Consider the following 19,325-nt stretch of genomic DNA (forward strand, 5'->3'; position numbering starts at 1 on the left):
GTCATGTGACCGGAATCTAGATATGCGCGGTACGTCTCCTGGCAACATGATGTCAGGAGACGTGGAGGGCGGGACAGGTCCCGGTCATATGACCGTGGTGGCTGCCAATGATACTGGGGATGCGTTCCAGACACAGGAAGCGGGTCCCGCGGTCATGTGATCGGGAACCGGCTTCTTCGAAATAGTTTTGCAATAAACCTTTTTATGAGCATTAAAACATATCGTAAATTACATATTACGGTCTCTATGTCTGTCACTAATTAAGAGAGCTAAATAGTATTCGAATTTTAAGATTTGTATAATAAATTAAACATCGCACACCTGTATTGTATGGGCTATTAGCACTGCTATAAAAAGGGCACTCAGTCACTGCAGTATATCACCTTGAAAAAGCTGTGTGAAACAGCGAAACGCGTTGGTGGAGCAGCTGGACTGTTTTATGCATCCTGAGATTATAGCCTGGAGGTCGGATATAGGAACCGTTCTATTTGCGAATTGGATACAACAAAGTATGGACCTGAGCTTATCATTGGACCAAGCAGCATCTTGAACCAAGCTACTACAAGGTTCCCATTCCAACAGCAGTTGGTAATTATTCCATTCGCCTGACTCTGTTCCTGGACTGTGGCATTATTTATTATATGGATGAACTTTTATATTTGAGTTCCAGTGCAATTTAGTTATCATCCTATCTTTATATGGTATTTTATAATGAGTGCAGTGCTAAGATATGCCCTAAATATTAAGCTGTAAGAATACGTTGCAACAGTATGACTTTTTAAAGATTTCATTAAAATTGTGATATATTTTATTTAGCTCTCTAGCGCCAATTTGTATTTGTGTTTTTTCATTTGTGGGGTCTAACTAGCCCCTATTGTGTTGGCAGCATTTAGTTAAGCAGCTCGTAAAAAGCGCCAAAGTAATTACTTAGTAATTTATTTCTTGCATACATGCAAGTAAGCATCTTTTATGTCTACTGCAGATTTGGCAGAAGCAGGGGTGGACTTCTGCTCCTGCGATCCGTGAGACGCTGCAGATTTCTTTCCTTTTCCCCTTCCCCTACCTGCAAAAAAAGGGGAGACCTTTGGCCTTTTTGTATTTGTTGGGCCGAAAGGACTGCATGTGAGAGTGATGTGTCTTTTTCGCCGGTGTAGGAGCATAAGGCAAGAATGTCGACTTACCTGCGGTAGCCGCCGAGACTAACGCATCCAGCCCATCACCAAACAAGGCCTCACCTTTATACGAGAGAGCCTCCATATTTTATTTTGGAATCTACATCAGCATTCCACTAGCGAATCCACAACGCCCTCCGAGCCGATACTGCCATGGTAGTGGTTCTTGATCCCAAGAAACCAATATATTTCATGGATTCTAGTACGTATGCAGCAGCGTCTTTGATATGACCTAACGTTAGGAGTATCTCGTCTCCATCTATTGTGTCAATGTCTAATGACAATTTTTCTGACCACTTTTCAATAGCACTACTCACCCACTCACAGACAATGGTAGGCCTGAGTAGTGTTCCATTGGTCACATCAATAAATCACCTCACTCACTTGCGGTCTGTCGGCTCCTTAAGTGAAGCCATTCCAGGCGCAGGGAGAAACACCTTTTCTCTTTTATGACAGGGCCCTGTCTAAAATGCGGGGTGACTCCCACCTTTTTTGGAAAAAGGAAAGCTGCCTGAATTCCTTTTGGGAATCTGAAATTTCTTTTCAGGTTAAATCAGACCTGAGGTGGAGGGAAAATTACATTACTTCTTTACTAAAGTAAACCCTCTCCATGTGGTAAAAGAGGGGGCTTCGTAACTTCTAACACCTCCTTTATAGCTAAAACCTGTTTTGAATGCTTTTTTTTGCTAACTTAGGACCTATTCCCCTGATATCACTAGTGTCGACACAGGAATCAGAGTCCGTGTCGGTATCAGTTTGTACTACTTGTGCAAATTTGTATGTGACCCAGAAAGGTCCCTGTGGATGAAAGGCAGAACTATTAAAAATCACATCTTCAACAGATTATTTTCATTTTCTGTAAGAGATTCAGTCCAACCTCTTACTGATATGATTCACACTATCATTTAACCTTTCACCCAGTCAGGCTCTTGGTGTCATATTACACCTCTGTGTCCCTAACCTGTCTCCACAGAGTTCCCTGCCACAGACATGTCACACACGTGCCGAACCACACCACACACACTCCGGGACTTATAGGGGGACAGACCCACAGTAAAATCTGTCAGAGGGACACAGATGGGATTCGCCAGTTCACAACCCAGCACCAGTAACACAATGTCTGTGAACACAAAATGCCCACTGACATTCAGCTCTTTTATAATATTAATCACACAATTATATAGCACCAAAGTCACTGTGGGCCCCCCCTGTTTTGCACCCTGATACTTGTTCAGTAGTGGAGGAGGACCAGCCTTGTCTCTGCAGCCTGAGGAGAGAGAGAAAATGGCGCTGAGCAGTGTGCTGGCTGACTGAGGAGGAAGCTCCACTCTTCCATTGTGTGTTTCTCCTCAGCTTTTATGAGGTCATTTTTTATACTGGTGGGGGTAGGACTGTGCCTCAGCAACTTATGCCCCTTATTTATGCCAGTTTTCATAGCTTTCATGATGCCCAGGGCGCCCCCCCCCCATGCCCTGCACCCTGCAGTGCCTGTGTATGTGTGGGCAACATGATGCGCTGTGCTCGCGCCAGCCGTGCGGTAACTTTAGCCATCACTTACTTGATTGAAGATCATTCTTCTCATACTCACCTGTCTTCTGACTTTTCTGGCTCTGTGAGGGTGGTGACGGCGTGCTGTGGGAGTGAGCTCTAGACACGGCTAGCGTTCAGTTCCCTTCAGGAGCTAATGGTGTCCTGTCAGCCAGAAGCAGAGCCATGAAACTCTGAGGAAGTTGGTTCCTACTTCTGCCCCCTCAGTCCCACGAAGCAGGGAGTCTGATGCCAGCAGATCTCCCTGAAAATAAAAAACCTAACATAAGTCTTTTCAGAGAAACTCAGTAGAGCTCCTCAGAGTGCATCCAGTCTGCCTGGGCACATTTCTAAAACTGAGGTCTGGAGGAGGGGCATAGAGGAAGGAGCCAGTTCACACCCAATGAAAAGTCTTTAGAGTGCCCATGTCTCCTGCGGATCCCGTCTATACCACATGGTCTTGATGTCGTCCCCAGCATACTCTAGGACGTATGAGAAAGTATGGTGGTGCACATTCCAGTCTTAAAAGGAGAGTCCATTTGCCCTCATTCCGAGTTGATCACTCGCTACGGATTTTTGTAGCGCAGCGATCATGGCAAAACGGGGCTAACCTGCGCATGTGTACGCACTGCAATGCGCACACGCACGTCGTACGGGTAAAACGAGCGACATGGTTTTGCACAGGCTCTAGCGACGCTTTGAGTCACGCTGGCGAACGCAGGAAGATTGACAGGAAGTGGGAGTTTCTGGGTGGCAACTGACCGTTTTCTGGGCGTGTTTGGAAAAACGCAGGTGTGGCCGGGCTTTTGCAGGGTGGGTATCTGACATCATTAACGCGTCACTCGTCGCAGCAATTATCGCACAGAATAAGTAACTACAGGGCTGGTCTAGTTCTGCACAAAATGTGTTTGCAGGCGCTCTGCTGCACAGGCGTTCGCACTCCTGCAATGCTAAAATACACTCCCCTGTGGGCGGTGACAATGCGTTTGCACGACTGCTAAAACTAGCTAGCGAGCGATCAACTCGGAATGAGGGCCATAGTCTGCTAGCATTACATTCTGCTACACCCATACTTGCCTACTCTCCCGGAAGCTGTGGGAAGCGCCCACGGAAGAGTAGGCAGGTCTCCCGCATCCTAGCGATGCGGGCAGGATGGAGAGATACTCTCCCATGTTTGCAGGTCCGTGGCGTGGGGAAGGGGTTAAAATTTTGTGAATTGCATCATTTTAGCCCCACCCCCTTTCCGCGAATCGTGGTGTTTTCCAGATGTGGGGGCGGGGCTTGCTGATGTCACAGCCCAGCCTCGCCCCCTGAAGTCATCTGCAGCATCTCCTCTCTAGGCTTCTCCCGGAGAGGAGAAATTCAATGTAGGCAAGTATGGCTACACCTCGCTCTATTTACTACAATATTCCACAGTCAAGTCTGGTAATCATTTCTGTACCACTCTGCATGTGCAGTGTTAATCCTCTTCTCGCAATTCACCTGCCGAACATTAGAATTGTAACAGAAATGTGTGAATACTCCCATTTCTCATAGGGCAAGATGTATCAAACCTTGGGCAGAGATAAAGTGGAAAGAGATAAAACACCAACAAATTAGCTCTTAACAGTTATTTCTCTAACGTCCTAGTGGATGCTGGGGACTCCGTAAGGACCATGGGGAATAGACGGGCTCCGCAGGAGACTGGGCACTCTAAGAAAGATTTAGTACTACTGGTGTGCACTGGCTCCTCCCTCTATGCCCCTCCTCCAGACCTCAGTTAGAATCTGTGCCCGGACAGAGCTGGGTGCTTTTAGTGAGCTCTCCTGAGCTTGCTAATAAGAAAGTATTTTAGTTAGGTTTTTTATTTTCAGAAAGCTTCTGCTGGCAACAGACTCTCTGCTACGTGGGACTGAGGGGAGAGAAGCAAACCTACTAACTGCGGCTAGGTTGCGCTTCTTAGGCTACTGGACACGATTAGCTCCAGAGGGTTCGAACACAGGATCTTAACCTTGGTCGTCCGTTCCCGGAGCCGCGCCGCCGTCCCCCTCGCAGAGCCAGAAGACAGAAGCCGGCAGAAGCAAGAAGACATCGAAATCGGCGGCTGAAGACTCCTGTCTTCACATGAGGTAGCGCACAGCACTGCAGCTGTGCGCCATTGCTCCCACACTACCCGCACACTCCGGCCACTGTAGGGTGCAGGGCGCAGGGGGGGGCGCCCTGGGCAGCAATTATGATACCTCTTGGCAAAAAGGCACATATATACAGCTGGGCACTGTATATATGTATGAGCCCCCGCCATTATTTTTACACAGAAGCGGGACAGAAGCCCACCGCTGAGGGGGCGGGGCCTTCTTCCTCAGCACTCACCAGTGCCATTTTCTCTCTACAGCTCCGCTGAGAGGCAGCTCCCCAGGCTCTCCCCTGCAGTCTCAAGGTAGAAAAAGGGTAAAAAAGAGAGGGGGGTCACATAAATTTAGGTGCATTTATCATTATACAGCAGCTACTGGGTAAACACTAAGTTACTGTGTAATCCCTGGGTTATATAGCGCTCGGGTGTGTGCTGGCATACTCTCTCTCTGTCTCCCCAAAAGACCTTTTGGGGGTCCTGTCCTCATTTAGAGCATCCCCTGTGTGTGTGCGGTGTGTCGGTACGTTTGTCGACATGTTTGACGAGGAAGGATACGTGGAGTCAGAACAGGTGCAAATGAATGTGGTGTCGCCGCCAACGGTGCCGACACCTGATTGGATGGATAGGTGGAAGCTGTTAAATGATAACGTGAACTCCTTGCATAAGAGGTTGGATAAAGCTGACACATTGGGACAGTCAGGGTCTCAACCCATGTCTGATCCTACAGCTCAGAGGCCGTCAGGGTCTCAAAAGCGCCCACTATCCCAGATTGTTGACACAGATATCGACACAGATTCTGACTCCAGTGTCGATGGCGATGATGCAAAGTTGCAGCCTAAAATGACTAAAGCCATCCGCTACATGATTATAGCAATGAAGGATGTATTGCACATATCGGAGGAAAACCCTGTCCCTAACAAGAGGGTTTATACGTTTGGGGAGAAAAAGCAAGAAGTGACTTTTCCCCCTTCACATGAATTAAACAAATTATGTGAAAAAGCGTGGGATTCTCCTGATAGGAAAGTGCTGATTTCCAAAAGATTACTTATGGCGTATCCTTTCCCGCCATCGGACAGGTTACGCTGGGAATCCTCCCCTAGGGTAGACAAAGCGTTGACACGCTTATCTAAGAAGGTGGCCCTGCCGTCACAGGATACGGCCGCCCTAAAGGATCCTGCGGATAGAAAGCAGGAAGGTATCCTGAAGTCTGTTTATACACATTCTGGTACTCTACTGACGCCAGCAATTGCTTCGGCCTGGATGTGTAGTGCTGTGGCAGCATGGACAGACACTCTGTCTGAGGAGATAGATACACTGGACAGGGTGACTGTTTTACTGACCCTAGGACATATCAAAGACGCTGTCCTATATATGAGGGATGCCCAGAGGGACATTTGCCTGCTGGGCTCTAGAATAAACGCAATGTCCATTTCTGCCAGAAGGGTCCTGTGGACTCAGCAATGGACAGGTGATGCCGACTCTAAAAAACAGATGGAGGTTTTACCTTACAAGGGTGAGGAATTATTTGGGGACGGTCTCTCAGACCTAGTTTCCACAGCTACGGCTGGGAAGTCAAATTTTTTACCATATATTCCCTCACAGCCTAAGAAAGCACCTTATTACCAAATGCAGTCCTTTCGTTCACAAAAAAGCAAGAAAGTCAGAGGTGCATCCTTCTTGCCAGATGCAGGGGTAGAGGAAAGAAGCTGCACAATGCAGCTAGTTCCCAGGAACAAAAGTCCTCCCCGGCTTCCACTAAATCCACCGCATGACGCTGGGGCTCCACAGCCGGAGCCAGGAGCGGTGGGGGCGCGTCTCCGAAATTTCAGCCATCAGTGGGTTCGCTCACGGGTGGATCCTTGGGCTATACAAATTGTGTCTCAGGGATACAAGCTGGAATTCGAGGTGACGCCACCTCACTGTTACCTAAAATCGGCCCTGCCAGCTTTCCCCATGGAAAGGGAGGTAGTGTTAGCGGCGATTCGCAAGTTATATCTCCAGCAGGTGGTGGTAAAGGTTCCCCTCCTTCAACAGGGAAAGGGATACTATTCCACAATGTTTGTGGTACCGAAACCGGACGGTTCGGTCAGACCCATTTTGAATTTAAAATCCCTGAACATTTATCTGAAGAAGTTCAAGTTCAAAATGGAATCGCTCAGAGCGGTCATTGCAAGCCTGGAAGAGGGGGATTTTATGGTGTCTCTGGACATCAAGGATGCTTACTTGCATGTCCCCATTTATCCACCTCATCAGGAGTACCTCAGGTTTGTGGTACAGGACTGTCATTACCAATTCCAGACGTTGCCGTTTGGCCTGTCCACGGCACCGAGGATTTTTACCAAGGTAATGGCGGAGATGATGGTGCTCCTTCGAAAGCAAGGAGTTACAATTATCCCATACTTGGACGATCTCCTCATAAAGGCGAGGTCCAGGGAGCAGTTGCTGATCAGCGTGGCACACTCTCAGGAAGTGTTGCAACAGCACGGCTGGATTCTGAATATTCCAAAGTCGCAGCTGATTACTACGACGCGTCTGCCCTTCCTGGGCATGATTCTGGACACAGACCAGAAGAAGGTGTTTCTCCGGCGGAGAAGGCTCAGGAGCTCGTGACTCTGGTCAGAGACCTCCTAAAACCAAAACAGGTGTCGGTGCATCACTGCACGCGAGTCCTGGGAAAGATGGTGGCGTCATACGAAGCCATTCCCTTCGGCAGGTTCCATGCGAGGATCTTTCAGTGGGATCTGTTGGACAAGTGGTCCGGATCGCATCTTCAGATGCATCGGCTGCTCACCCTATCCCCCAGAGCCAGGGTGTCTCTTCTGTGGTGGCTGCAGAGTGCTCACCTTCTCGAGGGCCGCAGGTTCAGCATACAGGACTGGGTCCTGGTGACCACGGATGCAAGCCTCCGAGGATGGGGGGCAGTCAGTCAGGGAAGAAACTTCCAAGGGCTGTGGTGAAGTCAGGAGGCTTGTCTGCACATCAATATCCTGGAACTAAGGGCCATATACAATGCCCTGAGTTAAGCGGAGCCTCTGCTTCGAAACCAACCAGTGTTGATTCAGTCAGACAACATCACTGCAGTGGCCCATGTAAACCGCCAGGGCAGCACAAGAAGCAGGGTGGCAATGGCGGAAGCCACCAGGATTCTTCGGTGGGCGGAGAATCACGTGCAAGCACTGTCAGCAGTGTTCATTCCGGGAGTGGACAACTGGGAAGCAGACTTCTTCAGCAGAGACAACCTCCACCCGGGAGAGTGGGGACTTCATCAGGAAGTCTTCACGCAGATTGCAAATCGATGGGAACTGCCACAGGTGGACATGATGGCGTCCCGCCTCAAAAAAAAGCTAAAAAGGTATTGCGCCAGGTCAAGGGACTCTCATGCGATAGCTGTGGACGCACTAGTAACACCGTGGGTGTTCCAGTCGTTCTATGTGTTTCCTCCTCTTCCTCTCATATCCAAGGTGCTGAGAATCGTAAGAAAAAGAGGAGTGAGAACAATACTCATTGTTCCGGATTGGCCAAGAAGGACTTGGTACCCGGAACTGCAAGAAATGCTCACAGAGGACCCATGGCCTCTGCCTCTCAGACAGGACCTGTTGCAACAAAAGCCCTGTCTGTTCCAGGACTTACCGCGGCTGCGTTTGACGGCATGGCGGTTGAACGCCGGATCCTAGCGGAAAAAGGCATTCCGGATGAAGTTATTCCTACGCTGATAAAGGCTAGTAAGGACGTGACAGCAAAGCATTATCACCGTATATGGCGAAAATATGTTGCTTGGTGTGAGGCCAGAAGTGCCCCTACAGAGGAATTCCAGCTGGGCCGATTCCTGCACTTCCTACAGTCAGGAGTGACTATGGGCCTAAAATTAAGGTCCATAAAGGTCCAGATTTCGGCCCTATCCATTTTCTTTCAAAAAGAACTGGCTTCACTTCCTGAGGTTCAGACGTTTGTTAAGGGAGTGCTGCATATTCAGCCCCCTTTTGTGCCACCAGTGGCACCTTGGGATCTTAACGTGGTGTTGGGTTTCCTGAAATCCCACTGGTTTGAGCCACTTAAGACCGTGGAGCTAAAGTATCTCACATGGAAAGTGGTCATGCTGTTGGCCTTAGCTTCGGCTAGGCGGGTGTCAGAATTGGCGGCTTTGTCATGTAAAAGCCCCTATCTGGTTTTCCATATGGACAGGGCAGAATTGCGGACTCGTCCGCAATTTCTGCCAAAGGTGGTGTCATCTTTTCATTTGAACCAACCTATTGTGGTGCCTGCGGCTACTCGTGACTTGGAGGACTCCAAGTTGCTGGACATAGTCAGGGCTTTGAAGGTTTATGTAACCAGAACGGCTGGAGTCAGGAAGACTGACTCGCTGTTTATCCTGTATGCATCCAACAAGCTGGGTGCTCCTGCTTCAAAGCAAACTATTGCTCGCTGGATCTGTAACACGATTCAGCAAGCTCATTCTGCGGCTGGATTGCCGCATCCAAAATCAGTGAAAGCCCATTCCACAAGGAAGGTGGGCTCTTCTTGGGTGGCTGCCCGAGGGGTCTCGGCATTACAGCTTTGCCGAGCTGCTACTTGGTCGGGTTCAAACACATTTGCAAAATTCTACAAGTTTGATACCCTGGCTGAGGAGGACCTTGTGTTTGCTCATTCGGTGCTGCAGAGTCATCCGCACTCTCCCGCCCGTTTTGGTGCTTTGGTATAATCCCCATGGTCCTTACGGAGTCCCCAGCATCCACTAGGACGTTAGAGAAAATAAGATTTTACTCACCGGTAAATCTATTTCTCGTAGTCTGTAGTGGATGCTGGGCGCCCGTCCCAAGTGCGGACTTTCTGCAATACGTGTATATAGTTATTGCTTAATAAAGGGTTATGTTATTTTGGCATCCATTGGTTGATGCTCTGTTGTTTGTTCATACTGTTAACTGGGTAAGTTTATCAAAAGTTATGCGGTGTGATTGGTGTGGCTGGTATGAATCTTACCCTGGATTCCAAAATCCTTTCCTTGTAATGTCAGCTCTTCCGGGCACAGTTTCCTTAACTGAGGTCTGGAGGAGGGGCATAGAGGGAGGAGCCAGTGCACACCAGTAGTACTAAATCTTTCTTAGAGTGCCCAGTCTCCTACGGAGCCCGTCTATTCCCCATGGTCCTTACGGAGTCCCCAGCATCCACTACGGACTACGAGAAATAGATTTACCGGTGAATAAAATCTTATTTTTTCAAACACAGGGGCTCATTTACCATCGAGTGATAACTTATTGTGACTGATAAAACTCATTGCGTATGATAAATGTTGCTCCAGCCAATCAGCTCTTGGAAAAAATTTTTTTATACCTGACAGTTGGGAGCTGATTGGCTGGAGCACCAATTATCATACGCAAATGAGTGGCCAGATCCCCAGGGGAAAGAGGGTGAGCACTGTCAGTGTGACTGTCTGCCCTGTGAGTCTGTCTTCCAGCAGGGACGTGCAGTCAGGGGAGGCAGTGCCTCCCCTGTCATTAATTATTAAAATAATATAAAGAAGATACTTATGACACATATTCTGTGTCATAAGTAATTTATTTATCTTATCCTAATCATTTTAAGCCTAAAAAGTAGTTTGGGAGGCACTGATAACAGTGCCTCCCGTTAACTATAGGAACTGGTTAAAGCGGGAGGGGCGGGGCCAAGTACTGGGCTGTCAAAGCCCATTGAAAACTGGAGCTGAAAGTGGCACTTATCCAAGTGCCTCGTTGACAGGGGAAACCCGCCCCTGTCAGCGAGGCAGATGTGATTGGACAGCGGATCCAGGCTGGATCCGCTCGTCCAATCACCCGAAGAGGCAGCAGGACCCAGCGCTACTGTGTGGAGCTGTCACCACAGTTACAGTAGCGCGGCGGGGTGAAGAGGCAGCGGGACCCGGAGTTGAAGCCAGTGCCGGCCGCATAGACAGCAGACCGAGGAGGGCGCTGCTGCGGACCTACATCGCCGCAGCCGCCCGCTGTGCCTGGATGCCGCTGGGTGTCCGCCTGCTCCCAGCCCTCCCGCGATGCTAGGGAACTGGGGGAGACAGTGGCGGATTGCACCCCCCCCCCTTTCCTGTCCTGAGAGAAATGTGCCAGCAATGGTGACCTCCCGCTCCCAGCCCTCCCGCGATGCCAGCGAACTGGTGGAGGCAGTGGTGGATTGCCCTCCCCCCTGTCATCTGGGAAGGGTCCCGCGGTGCCAGTGTGGAAGAAGAGACCCTGAAGGGGCCATGGCTGCCCGCTGCTGCACTACTGGAGCAGGTACCGCCCGCCGCTCACCGTCGCCAGCCACCCACTGCTCACCACCACCAGCTGCCCACCGCCGCCCGCCGCCACCTGCAACAAATGGCAGTTAGAGGGACCTCATCGCAGCTGCCCATTGGTGCCTCCGCCGACCACAGTCAGGTAATGTTCCCCTGCTGTCACCCTCTCTCCCTGTCGTTACTGTCCCTGTCACTGTCGTCACTCTCTCTCTCCCTGCTGTCACTGTCGTCACTCTCTCTCTCCCTGCTGTCACTGTCGTCACTCTCTCCCTGCTGTCACTGTCGTCACTCTCTCCCTGCTGTCACTGTCGTCACTCTCTCTCTCTCCCTGCTGTCACTGTCGTCACTGTCGTCACTCTCTCTCTCTCCCTGCTGTCACGCTCGTCACTCTCTCTCTCCCTGCTGACACTGTCGTCACTCTCTCTCTCCCTGTCGTCACTCTCTCTCTCCCTGTCGTCACTCTCTCTCTCCTTGTCGTCACTCTCTCTCCCTGTCCCTGCTGTCACAATTTCATTCAGTGTGCTACAATTTGAATTTCGGCTCATTCAGTGTGCTACAATGTGAATTTCGGCTCAGTCAGTGTGCTACAATGTGAATTTCGGCTCACTCAGTGTGCTACAATGTGAATTTTCGGCTCACTCAGTGTGCTACAATTTGAATTTCGTCTCATTCAGTGTGCTATAATGTGAATTTCGGCTCATTCAGTGTGCTATAATGTGAATTTCGGCTCATTCAGTGTGCTACAAGGTGAATTTTGGCTCCTCCTGTGTGCTGTAATGTGAATTTCGGCTCATTCAGTGTGCTATAATGTGAATTTTGGCTCATTCAGTGTGCTACAATTTGAATTTCGGCTCATTCAGTGTGCTACAATGTGAATTTCGGCTCATTCAGTGTGCTACAATGTGAATTTCGGCTCACTCAGTGTGCTACAATTTGAATTTCGGCTCATTCAGTGTGCTACAATGTGAATTTCGGCTCACTCAGTGTGCTACAATTTGAATTTTGGCTCATTCAGTGTGCTACAATGTGAGATTCGGCTCATTCAGTGTGCTATAATGTGAATTTCGGCTCGTACCATATGCTATAATGTGAATTTCAGCTCGTACCGTGTGCTATAAGGTGAAAGGGACACGCCCCCTTTTGGGTGACCACGTCCCCTTTTCTGGAGCAAGTGCGTGCCTTCGGCATGTCTTTTCCATAACCCCACTTCAAAATTTCAACTTCGACCAATATATATATATATATATATTCTCAGTGCCTCCCCAGCCAGTGACCTCACCGCACGCCACTGTCTTCCAGCACTGTTTATATTGCATTTCAGTGCTCTCATGTCTCTCCTCCCGGTGTCTTTTGACCAGGTTGTGCCCAGAAAGACCAGGTTTAGTCGCATACGATGACCAAAGTGCTGGGGTAAATGTAATAGTCTGCGCAAGCATCAGTGAGTCTCCGGCGAGTGTGGCTGATGGATTAAAGGGATTATCATTTAAAAAACAAAATAAGCCTATTTTTTGCCTGTATTGTCATGTACTCACCAATGAGCCACTGGCCATCGTGGTAAGCCTGCCCAATTTCATCAGCACAATCATGGTTACATTTATTTGTGACGGTACCTGGTTATTGAAGCACTTCTCAATGCTGAGATGAGCAGCGTCTGCCACCAGCTCTTGTGTTGACATGTAGTATACAAACAATTGTACGTCAGGAGCAAGATCAGAAGTTACCGCCAAGGAGATGGTAAACTCCCCTTTCACTGCCACGTGGAGAGAAAATACTATTCAATACATAGAGTAGTGCTACAGGGATAGTATGGTAAGCCTGTCTGTATGAGCTGTGCACCTCATCTACATCTGTCTGGATTTAGTCATATGGGGTCTATTTACTAAGCCTTGGAGAGAGTTAAAGTGGACAGAGATAAATCACCAGCCAATCAGCTCCTAACTGCCATGTTACAGGCTGTTTCTGACAAAAATGATAGTTAGGAGCTGATTGGCTGGTACTTTATCTTTGTCCATTTTATCTCCCTCCAAGGCTTATTAAATAGACCCCACAATTTGCACAGTCATTAGGACAGCAATTACATTCTCGTGACGTGTTTGCGTGGAGTGAGACAGTTGCCAGGACAGCTGTGTAATCAGCTGCAGTCATACTGTACCGGCCTGTATGCAACCGCAATGTCTGCGTGTATCCCATCCCAGTTACTCTCTGTGTATACACCACAGCCTGACCCTGTCTATATGTGAGCCCCTATGTGTTCGTACTTGCTGTGCACTCGATTACCCCCCCCCCCAATATATCATCCGTGAGCCAATAAGATGCCGTTTTGAGACCCAAGTAACACCAAGTAAAACCGAACCCGCTCATCTCTAATTCCAACTATATGAAGCTACTACAAAACCATTGCAACTAGGTAGATCTGTGTAGGGGTCCAACCACACCCTACATAGATCTGCTCAGTAACTTAGAATGCTGATTATTTCTCTGACAATTAATTTGCAAGTGTCATATCCAGGATTAGAACCCACAACCTTTTACACTGGTAGCTTGCACCTTACTGATGGAGATATCTGCTCTTGCATAGGAAGTATGAGAATTCTAACTATCTGAAGTTACGTGTAATTGTCAGAGAAATAACTTTGCATAGTTAGAATTCTCATGTTTCCTTTATAGGAGCAAATAGCTTCATCAGTAAGGTGTCTGCTTCCAGTGTATCTATAATAAAGAGGGTGTGATTTGTAAGGTGCAGTGACTAGTGGGGAAGTCGGCTACGGAAGAGATACCGGCTGCTGTCAATTAACTTAATTGATTAATGTCACTGAACACACGGAATAGGAGGAGAAGTGCCCCCCTTCAAAGCAGGAGCCCGGCGGCAGCTGACTCCGTTGCCTCCCAGAGTTCTGCCTCTGCACTCGATGTTATATCTCTGTACACCAATATTCCACATGGCAGAGGTGTGGAAGCGGTACACAGGTCTAATTCTTCATATTGCAGACCAGATATCACCTTCTTCTGTCAATTGCTACTGTAACTCTAACACTTACAAGAAATTACTTCCTGTTTGATGGAAGCTGGTATATCCAGCTTTGCGGGTGTGCGATGGGATCTCGTTAGCAAACATATTTATGTTTGACCTGGTTATGGAACGGTTCCTGTATGCAGTCTAACATCTTATACCTTACAAGATACATAGATAATTTATTTCTCATCTGGACGGGCTCTAAGGATGAATTTCAAGCGGCCATGGACGACATCAATAAACAAGATGAGAATATAAAACTTACTTATGAAATAAGTGATACCATGGGCCCTCATTCCGAGTTGTTCGCTCGCAAGCGGATTTTAGCAGATTTGCTCATGCTAAGCCGCCGCCTACTGGGAGTGAATCTTAGCATCTTAAAATTGCGAACGATGTATTCGCAATATTGCGATTACACACCTCGTAGCAGTTTCTGAGTAGCTTCAGACTTACTCGGCATCTGCGATAATTTCACTGCTTGTCGTTCCTGGTTTGACGTCACAAACACATCCAGCGTTCGCCCAGACACTCCTCCGTTTCTCCGGCCACTCCTGCGTTTTTTCCGGAAACGGTAGCGTTTTTTCCCACACGCCCATAAAACGGCCTGTTTCCGCCCAGTAACACCCATTTCCTGTCAATCACATTACGATCGCCAGAACGATGAAAAAGCCATGAGTAAAAATCCTAACTGCATAGCAAATTTACTTGGCGCAGTCGCAGTGCGGACATTGCGCATGCGCATTAAGCGGAAAATCGCTGCGATGCGAAGATTTTTACCGAGCGAACAACTCGGAATGACCTCCATGGTTCACTATCTTGATATTGAAATTTCATTGGAGAATAATACTATCCACATGGATCTGTATAAAAAAACGACTGACAGGAATACAACCCTAAAAGCTGACAGTCAACATCTAAAGTTTGTGACAAGCTGTCTACCAAAGTCTCAATTCTTGAGAGCCATTCGCACTTGTGACACCAGAGCCAAAGCTGAGTTTAGGATCAATCAGATGATTACTGATTTTATTAACAGAGGATATAATGCATCACAATTACAAACCATTAAACAACAAGTCTCAGCAATTCCAAGGACTGAGACCCTGACTAGTTCCAAATTAAAGACGGCACAAGACAACAAAATACCTTTTGTCCAGAAGTATCATCCATGCAGCCATAACAACATGATAACAGCCAAGAAATTGTGGCCCATAATAACCGGTGATACCGACCTAAAAATACTCAAAAACACTAGTTTAATGCCAAGCTATAGGAGGAACAAAAACCTACGTGACATTCTTGTCCGTAATAATATAACTAGAGATGAGCGGGTTCGGTTTCTCTGAATCCGAACCCGCCAGAACTTCATGTTTTTTTTCACGGGTCCGAGCGACTCGGATCTTCCCGCCTTGCTCGGTTAACCCGAGCGCGCCCGAACGTCATCATGACGCTGTCGGATTCTCGCGAGGCTCGGATTCTATCGCGAGACTCGGATTCTATATAAGGAGCCGCGCGTCGCCGCCATTTTCACACGTGCATTGAGATTGATAGGGAGAGGACGTGGCTGGCGTCCTCTCCGTTTAGACACTTGATTTACTAATTTTGGGGAGCATTAGGAGTACTCAGTAGTGTACAGTGCAGAGTTTTGCTGATAGTGACCAGTGACCACCACTTTTATTTATAATCCGTTCTCTGCCTGAAAAAAGCGATACACAGCACACAGTGACTCAGTCACATACCATATCTGTGTGCACTGCTCAGGCTCAGGCCAGTGTGCTGCATCATCTATATATATTATATATCTGTCTGACTGCTCAGCTCACACAGCTTATAATTGTGGGGGAGACTGGGGAGCACTACTGCAGTGCCAGTTATAGGTTATAGCAGGAGCCAGGAGTACATAATATTATATTAAAATTAAACAGTGCACACTTTTGCTGCAGGAGTGCCACTGCCAGTGTGACTAGTGACCAGTGACCTGACCACCAGTATATAATATTAGTAGTATACTATCTCTTTATCAACCAGTCTATATTAGCAGCAGACACAGTACAGTGCGGTAGTTCACGGCTGTGGCTACCTCTGTGTCGGCACTCGGCAGCCCGTCCATAATTGTATATACCAGTGACCTAACCGTGGTTTTTTTTTCTTTCTTTATACATACATACTAGTTACGAGTATACTATCTCTTTATCAACCAGTCTATATATTAGCAGCAGACACAGTACAGTGCGGTAGTTCACGGCTGTGGCTACCTCTGTGTCGGCACTCGGCAGCCCGTCCATAATTGTATATACCACCTAACCGTGGTTTTTTTTTCTTTCTTTATACATACATACTAGTTACGAGTATACTATCTCTTTATCAACCAGTCTATATATTAGCAGCAGACACAGTACAGTGCGGTAGTTCACGGCTGTGGCTACCTCTGTGTCGGCACTCGGCAGCCCGTCCATAATTGTATATACCACCTAACCGTGGTTTTTTTTTCTTTCTTTATACATACATACTAGTTACGAGTATACTATCTCTTTATCAACCAGTCTATATATTAGCAGCAGACACAGTACAGTGCGGTAGTTCACGGCTGTGGCTACCTCTGTGTCGGCACTCGGCAGCCCGTCCATAATTGTATACTAGTATCCAATCCATCCATCTCCATTGTTTACCTGAGGTGCCTTTTAGTTGTGCCTATTAAAATATGGAGAACAAAAATGTTGAGGTTCCAAAATTAGGGAAAGATCAAGATCCACTTCCACCTCGTGCTGAAGCTGCTGCCACTAGTCATGGCCGAGACGATGAAATGCCAGCAACGTCGTCTGCCAAGGCCGATGCCCAATGGCATAGTACAGAGCATGTCAAAACCAAAACACCAAATATCAGTAAAAAAAGGACTCCAAAACCTAAAATAAAATTGTCGGAGGAGAAGCGTAAACTTGCCAATATGCCATTTACCACACGGAGTGGCAAGGAACGGCTGAGGCCCTGGCCTATGTTCATGGCTAGTGGTTCAGCTTCACATGAGGATGGAAGCACTCAGCCTCTCGCTAGAAAACTGAAAAGACTCAAGCTGGCAAAAGCACCGCAAAGAACTGTGCGTTCTTTGAAATCCCAAATCCACAAGGAGAGTCCAATTGTGTCGGTTGCGATGCCTGACCTTCCCAACACTGGACGTGAAGAGCATGCGCCTTCCACCATTTGCACGCCCCCTGCAAGTGCTGGAAGGAGCACCCGCAGTCCAGTTCCTGATAGTCAGATTGAAGATGTCAGTGTTGAAGTACACCAGGATGAGGAGGATATGGGTGTTGCTGGCGCTGGGGAGGAAATTGACCAGGAGGATTCTGATGGTGAGGTGGTTTGTTTAAGTCAGGCACCCGGGGAGACACCTGTTGTCCGTGGGAGGAATATGGCCGTTGACATGCCAGGTGAAAATACCAAAAAAATCAGCTCTTCGGTGTGGAGGTATTTCACCAGAAATGCGGACAACAGGTGTCAAGCCGTGTGTTCCCTTTGTCAAGCTGTAATAAGTAGGGGTAAGGACGTTAACCACCTCGGAACATCCTCCCTTATACGTCACCTGCAGCGCATTCATAATAAGTCAGTGACAAGTTCAAAAACTTTGGGTGACAGCGGAAGCAGTCCACTGACCAGTAAATCCCTTCCTCTTGTAACCAAGCTCACGCAAACCACCCCACCAACTCCCTCAGTGTCAATTTCCTCCTTCCCCAGGAATGCCAATAGTCCTGCAGGCCATGTCACTGGCAAGTCTGACGAGTCCTCTCCTGCCTGGGATTCCTCCGATGCATCCTTGCGTGTAACGCCTACTGCTGCTGGCGCTGCTGTTGTTGCCGCTGGGAGTCGATGGTCATCCCAGAGGGGAAGTCGTAAGCCCACTTGTACTACTTCCAGTAAGCAATTGACTGTTCAACAGTCCTTTGCGAGGAAGATGAAATATCACAGCAGTCATCCTACTGCAAAGCGGATAACTGAGTCCTTGACAACTATGTTGGTGTTAGACGTGCGTCCGGTATCCGCCGTTAGTTCACAGGGAACTAGACAATTTATTGAGGCAGTGTGCCCCCGTTACCAAATACCATCTAGGTTCCACTTCTCTAGGCAGGCGATACCGAGAATGTACACGGACGTCAGAAAAAGACTCACCAGTCTCCTAAAAAATGCAGTTGTACCCAATGTCCACTTAACCACGGACATGTGGACAAGTGGAGCAGGGCAGGGTCAGGACTATATGACTGTGACAGCCCACTGGGTAGATGTATGGACTCCCGCCGCAAGAACAGCAGCGGCGGCACCAGTAGCAGCATCTCGCAAACGCCAACTCTTTCCTAGGCAGGCTACGCTTTGTATCACCGCTTTCCAGAATACGCACACAGCTGAAAACCTCTTACGGCAACTGAGGAAGATCATCGCGGAATGGCTTACCCCAATTGGACTCTCCTGTGGATTTGTGGCATCGGACAACGCCAGCAATATTGTGTGTGCATTAAATATGGGCAAATTCCAGCACGTCCCATGTTTTGCACATACCTTGAATTTGGTGGTGCAGAATTTTTTAAAAAACGACAGGGGCGTGCAAGAGATGCTGTCGGTGGCCAGAAAAATTGCGGGACACTTTCGGCGTACAGGCACCACGTACAGAAGACTGGAGCACCACCAAAAACTACTGAACCTGCCCTGCCATCATCTGAAGCAAGAAGTGGTAACGAGGTGGAATTCAACCCTCTATATGCTTCAGAGGTTGGAGGAGCAGCAAAAGGCCATTCAAGCCTATACAATTGAGCACGATATAGGAGATGTAATGCACCTGTCTCAAGTGCAGTGGAGAATGATTTCAACGTTGTGCAAGGTTCTGATGCCCTTTGAACTTGCCACACGTGAAGTCAGTTCAGACACTGCCAGCCTGAGTCAGGTCATTCCCCTCATCAGGCTTTTGCAGAAGAAGCTGGAGGCATTGAAGAAGGAGCTAAAAGGGAGCGATTCCGCTAGGCATGTGGGACTTGTGGATGCAGCCCTTAATTCGCTTAACAAGGATTCACGGGTGGTCAATCTGTTGAAATCAGAGCACTACATTTTGGCCACCGTGCTCGATCCTAGATTTAAAGCCTACCTTGGATCTCTCTTTCCGGCAGACACAGGTCTGCTGGGGTTGAAAGACCTGCTGGTGACAAAATTGTCAAGTCAAGCGGAACGCGACCTGTCAACATCTCCTCCTTCACATTCTCCCGC

At 48.2% G+C, this 19,325-nt stretch overlaps 1 protein-coding gene across 5 annotated transcripts in view; it reads right to left on the reverse strand.

The window, feature by feature from the left end:
- LOC135056795 (alpha-2-macroglobulin-like) overlaps window positions 1-19,325 on the reverse strand; it is a 325,812-nt gene that overhangs the window by 186,343 nt on the left and 120,144 nt on the right. For all 5 annotated transcript variants that reach the window (XM_063962392.1, XM_063962390.1, XM_063962389.1 and 2 more), the window contains exon 14: window positions 12,682-12,821. In XM_063962392.1, coding sequence (XP_063818462.1) covers window positions 12,682-12,821 — 140 coding nt within the window. The remainder of the gene's footprint in view (window positions 1-12,681; window positions 12,822-19,325) is intronic.

The sequence above is a fragment of the Pseudophryne corroboree genome, chromosome 3 (genome assembly GCF_028390025.1).
Source record: "Pseudophryne corroboree isolate aPseCor3 chromosome 3, aPseCor3.hap2, whole genome shotgun sequence".
Classification (NCBI taxonomy): Eukaryota; Metazoa; Chordata; class Amphibia; order Anura; family Myobatrachidae; genus Pseudophryne; species Pseudophryne corroboree.